The sequence below is a fragment of the Amborella trichopoda genome, chromosome 8, assembly GCF_054954075.1.
Source record: "Amborella trichopoda isolate Santa Cruz 75 chromosome 8, AtrichopodaSantaCruz75HAP2 v2.0, whole genome shotgun sequence".
Lineage (NCBI taxonomy): Eukaryota > Viridiplantae > Streptophyta > Magnoliopsida > Amborellales > Amborellaceae > Amborella > Amborella trichopoda.
The window spans coordinates 9630043-9641242 of NC_142343.1; the positions used below are offsets into that span (position 1 = coordinate 9630043).

Genomic DNA, 11200 nt, shown 5'->3' on the forward strand with positions numbered 1-11200 from the left:
ATGAACTACCTATTTGCATTCATCTTTTGAGATGCCTATTGTAGAAACGTGGTCCCGCCGGCATTAAACAACAGGTCATTGAAAAATGTACGGTCGTCAACTTAGATACGTTTATAATGTTGTTCGTAAAAAGGCGGGAAGTTTTTACGGCACGGTAGAAGGTGCCACCGTAAGCCTCTGGAGGACCCCACGGACCACAAGACGGTGTATTCTTGCCGGTCGTCGGTGGCCGCGTGCTCTCACAAGTAGCTCCACGTGGCAATCTACGACTGGTTGGAGCATGGTGCCCTTGTCGTTGCTTCTGTCGTCGCTGTAGCGAAAACCAGTCTTAAAGTTAATTAATAACCGAAAAGTAGGAAAAGCATGATCCCACGAGATCGTACTGTACACTTAGATGAAAGAGCTGCTTAACCATTTTTTCTCAATTAAAATTTTGGATTCGACCAATGAATCACATTTTAAAAAAACAAAAAAAAGATTTTGGTTTTTTTCACACTTATATTTGACCATAAAAAAATCAGCGACCTTTGATAGATACATGCAAAGGTTATTTTGAGGAATTTTCTTTTAAAAGTTGGGAGGTGGATTCGGAAAATAGTGTACAGTAAAGATTATATGTTCCACCGCGGCGAATGGAATCTTTTGACGAAAAGGAAGAACTGACGTCGATAGACGAGCGAGAAAATATAAAACAAAAAAAGGGAAACATGTATAGTATGTTCCTGCTGGATAACACTGCACAACAACTCCCTGGGACAAAATAGCTCTTTAGGAGGAATTTCTTTTTTTTTTAATAACAGATTTTAAGATCCATGTAAGTATTACTAGATTACTCTTTTCATAGGAAAGTTTTGGATTTTGAACTCCTGTATCTCTAAATATTTTCCTCTAAAAATTAGATTAAAACATCTTTTCTTGAGGCACAAAGAGAGGGCAAGTCTTTTTTTTTTTTTTTCCTTTGAGGTGGGTCAGTGGGTGCTAGGTATTACATCGGATCTAAATAATACCATAAGATATTCTACTACCATAATATTAGAATTTTTCCTGAGAGAATAATCATGTAGCAGTTCTTAAGTTGTTTTCAAATTTTCAGATTGAAAAAAATCTCCCCAAGTAAATCTTCTAACCAAGGGAGTAAAAGTATACTTTGCTGCGGAGGGAGCATAGTACATGAACTCATAAATAATATTTGCATTATGAGTTTTGTCTGAAAGAGTGTATAGATAGTACACTCCCGCAGGAGTACAAAATCCCTTGGAAAAAAAGAGTGGAGAGAGAGGGAGGGGGAAGAATGTTGGGGCAAATTGGGTTTCAAATGTTTCTCTCTCCTCTGCAACCTCAGATTCCGAAGAAAGAGGAGAGTGTGTATCTCTTTTTGACAACCCGGAAACAGTCCTCCAAATCCAGTTCCCCCTTCTCTCTAACGCAAACCGAGGGGGAGAGAGAAAGTGCATATCCCAAATCCAGGTACATTTTGTAGAGAGAGAGAGAGGGAAAGCGTGTCTTATTTCCAAATCCAGTTGAATCTCTGCGACCTTATCTCTTACTCTCTGAAACCCAAGATGAGAGAGACATCTCTTAACTCCAGATCTCAGGTCCACTAGTTCAGTAGAGAGAGAGAGTGAGCAATCTAAGAGATAGAAGGAGCTCATCTGGAACCCTAATTTTAGAGAGAGAAAGAGGACCTTCCACTTTCTCTCTCTAGACCTAGTTGGGTCTGGTGACACACTCCCATTCTCCATTCTCTCCTTCTCTCTCTCTCCCACAATCCAAACCCCCCCAAATGTCGAGCACCCTCCTCCTCCTCCTCCTCCTCCTCCTCCACCTCTCTGCCTCCTCTTCCTCTCTCTCTCTTCACAATGTTAACATAACCCACCTCCTCTCCTCCCACCCCTCCCTCTCCACCTTCTCGAATCTCCTCTCGACCACCGGCCTCGCCTCGGACCTCTCCCACCGCTCCTCTCTCACTCTCCTTGCCATCCCGAACCCCGTTCTTGATCCCCTTCTTCCCCATTTCACTCCATCCCAATTCTCCGATATCCTCCGCTTCCATGTCCTCCTCCGCTATCTTGACCCCTCCCTCCTCCGCCAGATCCCCCCCAGCGGCGTCCTTGTCACCACCCTCTTCCAAACCACTGGCCGTGCCGAAGATGACAGGGGTGCCCTCAACCTCACCCGTCGCCCTGACGGATTGATTTCCGCCGCCCCTTCTAGGAGCCGCTACCTCAATACTACGACGCTAGCCAATTTTGTGACCTCTGTTCCTTACGTGATTAGTGTATTCTCTGTTTCGACTCTTCTAGTTCTGGAGTCTCCCGAGCTTACAACATCGGAGACCCATCCTCCGCCGGAGGCTTTGATAAATATAACGAAGGTTTTGGCCGACTCAGGCGGGTTTGAGGTGGTGGCCGCCATGATAGCAGCTTCAGGAGTGGCGGCAGAGTTTGAATCCGATGAGCAGGGTGCAGGGATCACTGTCTTTGCCCCGACCGACGAGGCGTTTTCCGCCCTTCCCCCTCCCGAAAAGCTCCAAGATTTATCAGCTGATAAAAAAGCAGTGGTGCTTAAGTACCATGTTCTCCATTGCTACTACCCTTTGGGATCTCTGGAGTCAATTGTGAACCCAGTTCAGCCAACTCTGGCAACGGAGCAAAAGGGGGCCGGACAATTCACGCTGAACATCACGCGCGCGAACAACACGGTGGCCATCGACACCGGTTTGGTGCAGGCCTCCATAACGAGAACGGTGTTCGATCAGAATCCGGTGGCTGTATTCGGGATCTCACATGTGCTGCTGCCAAGAGAAGTGTTTTCCGGAGTGTATTCTTCGACAGGGGGTTCGCCAGAGTACGCGCCACCACCGGAGTTGCCTCTAGAGGCTCCGGAAACAGAGGCACAGCCGACCAGGTTCTCGGCGGCCCCCGGGAGAGACGTGGGCGCTTCCATTGGCCGGAGGATTGGGGTGTGGAGGGGATTTGTGATTATCGGATGGGTTTTTGCATTTTTGTAGGGGTTTTTGCAGGTGAGAGGGTTTTTTTTTTTTTTTTTTTTTTTTTTCTGTAATTTAATTTTGATGCTGCCAAGGCAGCACATTGATGGATTCTTGGAAGAGAGAGAGAAGGAATAAAGGGGGAGGGGGTAGAGGCGCCATTGCCACTGTAAAGGGTGGTCTATTTTTTATGATTCTGTCTTTTACTTTTGCTATCAATCATGATGTAACAAAATTATTTTTTGTTCTTTTTCCGTTTTATTTTATCTGAAAATATTATAAATTAATTATCACTGGTTAGAAATCGATCGATCACTTGTAACCTCATTGTATTAAAAGTAAATGTTCCGTTTAAACTTCGGACCGAAAATTGCTCGAGTCAAAATGAGTTAAATTGGAATCAGACCCTCTAATTCCAGATCCAATTCTGATTTTCGGAACACTCATTAAAATGTTATACGCTTGTGGATCGGCTTTTTTGGATCCACATTTTATTGGTCCGTGAAGTATATGTTGATTAGAAATCTTTTGGTGATTGTATAGAATGAAACCATTTATGTTATTAGATGTTAAATTAGATGGGTAGGGATGTATCATAAAGTTGGAAAAAATTGTGTTGTAGACTTTTTAAGTATATGGACGAGTGCGATGGAGACCTTGTAGTCTCTTTGCATTCTTTTATAGGCTTTTCCATATCACCTATATTTTGTGTTTTTGTTTGTTGTGCAGTTCTTCCTAACTTTTGTTGTTCCATTAATGCTAAAGCTATTGAAATGACAAAACTCAAGGTATCAACTTAAAAGGAAGTGCTCCCAATTATTGAGTAAATAAGATGTGTATGGCAACCATGAAAGCACGAAAGCAGAAAACATTGGTGCAATTAAAGTTATGTTTTTATTAAAGGAAAAAGTAGTCGTGCATATTGTGGGCCAATATTCAAAAAATGGGATGCTTACCCTTCTTAACCAATATGGGTGGGTTGCAATGGTGTTTTCCTTTTGTGAATGTTAACCTAGGACAGGTGAGTTTGGAACTCTCTCTGTCACGTTGTGGCTCCGCATACCTTGAGCACCGTGTCAAGAGCCCGATCACGATCCCGGTGGGCAATGTGAGCTTGACTCTTGGTATTGATGGTGTCAAGTAGAACCGTCAATGGGAGGGCCGTGTACTGTGTGGCTCAGTCCCAATCCGGTAGGACCGTTGCTAAAAATATAAAGCTTGGGTCATAAATTGTAGCCCGAAGGCTAGGCAACAGCCAATGCCGGTTCGGTTTGGCCTGGCCCGACTCTCTTTTTTTCTTTGAATTTTTTTCATTTATTTGGTCTTGGCCCAACCCTAATAGGATTAGGGCCGGGCTGTGCCACGCGAAGGCTAGCCCGACCTTTTGCCACCCTTAGTGCCATGGTTCGAAGGTTTTGACTAACAAAAAAAAAAAAGGTCATGACAAGATTTGCGAAATAGGAATGAAGTTTAGATACAAGGTGTTGTATTTTGCTCCATGCGAGCATAATGTATACTTCCTCCCTTGGGCAAACGAACCACTAAAATATGATTTTGTTAATACGAAATTATGGGATGTACATTAGAATTAGTGTGTGGGTGTGTGTGTTAATTTGGTATATGATAAAACGTATGCTTGATAACTATTATGGAACCCTTATGAAGCTCAAAAAGACAGACATTTGTGATAAGAATGAATATACGGCGGTTTTAGATTGGAAGCCATTTGAGACCACTCTATATGTGATATTGATGAGAGTTTGGGTCCCGGTGCACAACCCACTGAGGTCTGGAAGTGGAGAAAAAGTATTAGGACGCTGATTTTGTATTGAATTGAATACTTTCCATTTAGTGAACTTTTGATATACTTGGTGTCAGTTAACGGTTTGTTAAAAAAAAAAACACTAATGTATCTGGTGTAAATTGAATAAAATTGTAATTCAATAATGCATAATGTTGGATAGGAGGTGGTTTTAAGTATCTGGCATAGGCTTCTTCGAACAATATTCTGGAATGTTTTGTTGTGATTCTAGAATGTGAGCCGAAAAGAAAATGCCTGACAACACTTATTCTGAAGCTATCTGTCACCATTTTATTTGCCGGACAGTACTCCGGAATGCCACTCTAAGATTCCAGAATGTGGTCATGTGACAACAAATCCCGCTACAATCGCAGGGCGACCTATCTAGAATCACAAAGCGATATTCTAAAATGCTGTCCAGTAAAGCCAATGCAGGACAACAGTTGTTCTTAAACTCACTGTCCGGCAGTTTCTTTGCTGGACAATACTCTAGAATGTTGCTATGCGATTCCATAATGTGGCCTTGCGATAACAAAATTCTGTTTGGAAAATCCGATGCAGGAGATCGGTTGTTTTTAGCTTTATGTCTGGAATTAACATTTCCAGACAGTATTTTGGGATTCCAAGCTGCAATTCCAGAATGATTTTTGGAATAGAACCTCAAAGTTCTCAAAAATGGCCGCAACAACTATAACAAATCAAGAATAACAGGTCTGTTAGATTCTACTGAAAATATATCAATGTACTCAAAGTCTCTCTTTTCAAATGTACACGAATAACTCCTTGGGAGAACAAAATCCCATGTCAAATTACCCGAAACAAAGCGACGACATACTAGAAAAGTATATAAATTTACGCTTTTGATCTCAGACCACAAGGATTGATCTCAAATCAAGGATCACCATCCAGATACATAGGTATTCTTTTACACCAGATACATCAATTTAAACCGATACTCAGATATATCAAAAGTATTCCAATTTTTAAGCTTTTGATATTTTGATATCAATAACGCATAACCACCCACAAGGATTGATCTCAAAAAGAAAGTAAGCAACAAAACATCAACAAAGCAAATAAGCCACAACGATTGATCTCAAATCAAGCAACACCATCCATATGCATAAGTATTTTTTAGACCAGACACATCAATTTTACATATATACACAATGAGACTGAAGACATTTAGGGATATCACTAGTGGGCCCACTTTTATAATGAAGGCCGGACAAATGATCTAGAAGCTCTTGCTTTGCTGGATGTCAATGGCAATATACTAGTGATTGGTTCTCTTCAGCTCCTCTTGTTATGGCCTACATCACCACAATGTGTGTAGTAGTAATCCCTAGTGTTTGTGGTTTCTGTCCGCCTGCTTCTTCGGCCTATCTGGTAGGGGTGGCAATGGGTTGGGTCTGATTGGACCCAGACCCTAACCCGCATAGTATTTGGGTCCAAGTTTTGGACCCAGACCCAACCTTTCGGGTCCAAAATTTAAACCCATATCCAGATCCGAGCTAAGTCTACCCTGTTGGGTTTATGTATCATTTAAAGGCCTTATGAGAAGCTGTGTAAAACATATTTAATAAATGAAACATACATTTAGTGGGAGTGTGGTCCTTTTGTGGACCATACTAGGTAAATGTTATTTGCTGATACTTTAGGCTCGATGAGCTAGGCCAGCCGAGGTTTAGAAAAAACTAAGATACTTGGGAATAAGGATCTAACCGAGAAGGGTTTAGTAAGTTAGCGCTTGATGAGATCGGTGTATGTTTGGATGAGAGCCGAGGGACCGTGTGGCCCTTGCATGTGATAAATAGTCTTTAGAGATAAGGCTAAAACATCATCGTTATATCATCATACGACATATATATAAATAGTTATTTTGAGATTCGCCAATGAGAGTGAAGCATGTACATGTGTGAAAGATTACTCTTATAAACCATAGAGTCATGTTTGCATTATGGCCTGAAAGACCATGATTTTTGTCTCTAGGGAGAACATGAAATCCATAAACTGGGATTGCGTCCCCTGGTCTATTGGCTGACTTTGGTAGTCCAATCATGAACCCATGCAGTGGACTGTGGGTCATGGGAACTGCTTGGCTAGTTTGAGAAAGCTAGGCGGGTCGTGATTCACAGTTGAAGGTGAAGTGCTCCCATGTATTGATATTTTCCTAGATCTATCGGATCCGATTCCTATCAAAATTAATTAATTTTATGCTATGTGATTTTTATAATATTTATTTGAATTTTTGTAAATCTTATGATATTTTATTTTTGTCATTTGGATTTATAAATTAAGAGAAATTAATTTTTCAATGTTTTAAATAAAATATAATATTTAAAAATTCTAAATATGAAATAAAATATTTTCTAAAATATTTGGGACCTCCATAACATATGGACCCAAAATTTAAAAAGATGTGAATTAGGTAGAACCCACATTGGCCACCAAAAGGGTGGCACGCCCCCACCCATTCACATATTCGTTTTGGGAAGAATGTTTATCCTCTTGGTTGGCTTGTTTTTTAGGTATAGCCAGCTTTTGTGATAATGTTGAATATTTAAAATATATACTAATTCTTTGAATCAAGATTGATTATCAAATAATTGAGGATTGGATGGCAATAGATTTAGGAAAGGGGAATATGACTCTAGCTCATCTCTTTGAATCTTGATAGTAGATCAAAGAGATAGATGACTCAAATCTCTTACCCCACAAATCTCGACGGTTGAGACTTGACCCTACAAATTGAAGCAAAATCTATGAAATAAAAAATCTATAAAAGGAGGTATTACCTTCATAAAATTACATACGTATTTTCTCATCTCTTTATCTACCCAAATTTAATTCTCTCTGGATTACCAAAGGTGAGGCACGCCTCAAGTTTTATCATATCTCTCCAAGTTGTTTTGGGTATTACGTACTACCTCTTTTCTTTTGGGTAGTTCTCTTTTCTTTTGAGTAGTTTTCTTTGGGTGGCATGCCTAAGCCTAGGAGGTGTTTTTATTTATGGGTGGCAAAGGGGTGGAACCTTTTGCTAATAGATCTCTCACTCTCTCTTGATATCCATCTCTCATCTCTTTAAAATCAAGCTAAGGGGCTTGATCAAGATTAAGTCATTGTGTGGATTTTTGTTATAGTAAGAAAATCAACATACCGATCATAGATCCCGAGTGAAGGAGGAGATTCGGCGTGGCGTGTACTAAGAATTATATTTGAAGAGGTAGCAATTGAGAACTGATTTTTTTTTTTTTTCAAGAGTGGTTTGATTGTAATTGGACATTATAAGTGATATTGCCGGCGTAGGAATAAAGAATTTTTTAAAATATATACATCGTGCTTTATCATAAAGTCTTGTCATACTTTTCAGGTCCCGGGTCTAGTCAGGTCCATTGGCCCCTTTTTTGCCTTTTCTTTACCATCATATACCTGTATCCTGAATACCCTCATACACCCACATTCCATATTATTTTACGTAATACGTAGTGGTAACATTTATGAATACCCACATACACCCATATTACTCGGGTCGGGTCCCGTTGGACCTAGACTCAGCTAAATAAAATTCAAGTTCAAGTTTTGGAACCGGACCTGACCTTTAGGATCTCCTAGATAAACAAAAGTCGCCTCATATTCGGTGTTGTTAATACCGGATATGAGAGCAATTAAGGTATTAAAAAAAAAAATCACACGAGTGGTGCTGCTTGTCATTTTTAAGGAAAATTACATTGAATGATAATATACGTCCGTACATTAATAACTCTTAATATAACCCTTCTTTTTTCTTTTTTTGTTTTGTTTTGTTTTGAGTTCATACTTAAAGTATTCATTCTACCATTGATAAATTTGGCACTTTCAGTTTGATAGTACGTTTAGGTATGCTATTATTCATACATTATCCTTGGGCTTCTTTGACATTCAAATGTTCGGTTTCTTTATTGATACCATCATTGTAACTTCGGCGGTTTATATTCCCCAACTTTTATCATTTACGCTGCAACTCTTAACACCAGGCGGTACAGACAGAAGTCCATTTTGTTATACACACTTGATAATGCAATGGTTGGACTTTTTCCAGTCCCAAATTTATGCTATTTGAGCATTCATTTAGTGCATTTCCCATTTATATCACTGTTAAGTCTTATGGTATTTGAGTAATTGAGTGTACCAGTGCATATAACTATGGTCACCTTCACTGTTAAGTGTTCGACCAATTGTCATATCAGCTTATCGACTAATTTCGCATTATAATCGTTCAGGCTTTTCGTCTTCTTATCTCCCATTTTCCCCATTATAGTGTATCTAAGCAAGTTTTAGGGTTCATAAACTCATCCAAACATTGAGATTTCACTTGATGTTTTCTTAGTTCGCTCGTTAAATTTGAGAGGGAAGATCTCAGTTTTTTCCTTCCTAGATTTTCATAAACGCATAACAACTATATTTTCACAAGAATTGTGAGATTTGTCTTACTTTTTGAGAGGGGAGATCTCAGTTTTTTCCTTCCTAGATTTGCATAAAAATATAACAACTATAATTTTACAAGAATTATGAGATTTGTCAGACTTTTCTTTGGGCTCTTTAGTCTTCGAAGTACTTTCTTGACTGGTAAAGGTGTTGAGTTCTTATTGATTCTCAAAACTTTGTAGTCCTTTGAATCCTTCTTGTATCTTTGGGATTCTTTGCCTTATCAGAACCACAATGACTATCATGGCTGCTTTGGATATCAAGGTCTGTTTCTTCATTTTTCATATTATGTCCTTCGGAAGATAGGCTTAGGATCATTCAAGTCGAGGAAACCTTCAATACCAGTAGCTTGAGACATTAACTCACCAGAAGTAGTTGGATTTCTTGCTTGAAGCAAAAATACCAATATTTTTGTGAAGATTTCTAGGACACATGTCTAGAGCCTCCTATTCAGGTATTGGCCATAGGTACATTGATAATTATATTTCTCTATTTAATGATAAATCAAGTCATTGTCTGATGAGGTTGCTGCTTCATTCTCATAAGCTCAGCAATATGAATGTCCCTTTGGGTACTATAAATGCATGCTAAAAGTTCTTGTATCTGCTTTTAGCTACTGATGGAATCGGTTGCCGATCTAGCATACAGTGCAAAAGGTAGGTCTTGGAAGTGTTTCCACAGACTACTTAAGAACCACGAGCTGCTATAAAATGCGGCATATTATGATTCAAGGTTTCAACCAGGCAGGTCAACAAGCTTTAGGAACCATAAAGCTGGCATTCAAAGTCACAGATTTAGAGATAGAAGCCTTTTTCCATGTGGTTAATGCAAACACTTCATAAAATATTCTTCTTGGAAGGCTATGTCTCCAAAATAATGAGATTATTGCTTCCACCTCCTAATGCTTCAAGTATTTCTAGAATGAAAAGTAGAGATAGAATGAATTCAAGTATTTCTAGAATGAAAAGTAGATATAGAATCAAAAGTAGAGAATGGTTTTTGCCAGTAAGAATCATGTAAAAGCCTATTTTGCCAATGCAAATTTCTACCTTCAATATGAAGATGCAGCTAAAAGGCAAGAACTAAGGTTTCATGTTCATAGGGATAGAGGGAAGCTTGCAGTGAGGCATTCTGTAAAGGGTGCGGTTTGAATAAGGATGAGGCCCTAAACAATCAGGCGCACGTCTCAAAAAATATTGTTTCAATACTGGAAATCTTTGCAGCGGCCTAAAAATTTATTTTCACCTCTAATTATAAAATTTAAAGCTTCAAAAATAGTGTATATTGAGCCAATCCATGAACATTTGAAAATCTTGAAAATCGACCGCCCAAAAAAGACATTAAAAGATGCACTATTTCGGAGCCAATCCATGAACATTTGAAAATCTTGAAAATCGACCGTCCAAAAAAGACATTAAAAGATGCACTATTTCGGACACTTAAAATCCGTTTTTTCTCATGTCTATACATATTAAAGTTGAGATGATAGATTTGAAGATTTTTGGGGCATCAAAACAACCTATTTTAAAAAAATTTTGAGGTGCGCCTTAATTTGATTGTTTAGGACCTCAACGTTATATAAACTTTTTCCTTATGTAAATATGACGTTAAATAATAATTAACTCCTCTCCATTGTATATCTCCATATTATGTATATCTCCATATTAATTAATACAACAGGTGGCTTCCTTCACAAAATCCCCCACTTACGCAACGAAAAAAAGATTTGCATTAATCTTCTTTAATTGTGGTTCTTGATGAGTTTGATTACAACATTAAGCAAGTTGTTCTAGTGTTTTTCCAAGGGACCCGGTTTTTATGCGGCCAAGTCCGCATATGTAGAAATGCGGGCATCTTAATAAATCTATTTATTAGATGGATTTTAAGACTCAATAATCTCTAACCTAGAGATCATGAGTATGAAAAAATAAATAAATTTTATA

The 11200-nt window shown here is 39.0% G+C and overlaps 1 protein-coding gene across 1 annotated transcript; it reads left to right on the forward strand.

Moving 5' to 3' along the window:
• Positions 1-783: 783 nt before the first annotated feature.
• On the forward strand, positions 784-3299 carry SOS5 (Fasciclin-like arabinogalactan family protein). Its single transcript, XM_020668304.2, has one exon. The coding sequence runs from the start codon at positions 1784-1786 to the stop codon at positions 3008-3010; it is 1227 nt and encodes a 408-aa protein (XP_020523963.2). The 5' UTR covers positions 784-1783; the 3' UTR covers positions 3011-3299.
• Positions 3300-11200: the final 7901 nt, after the last annotated feature.

Excerpts from the sequence above, each read along its gene's own strand:
- SOS5 (XM_020668304.2), top strand. The coding sequence starts at position 1,784 with ATGTCGAGCACCCTCCTCCTCCTCCTCCTCCTCCTCCTCCACCTCTCT.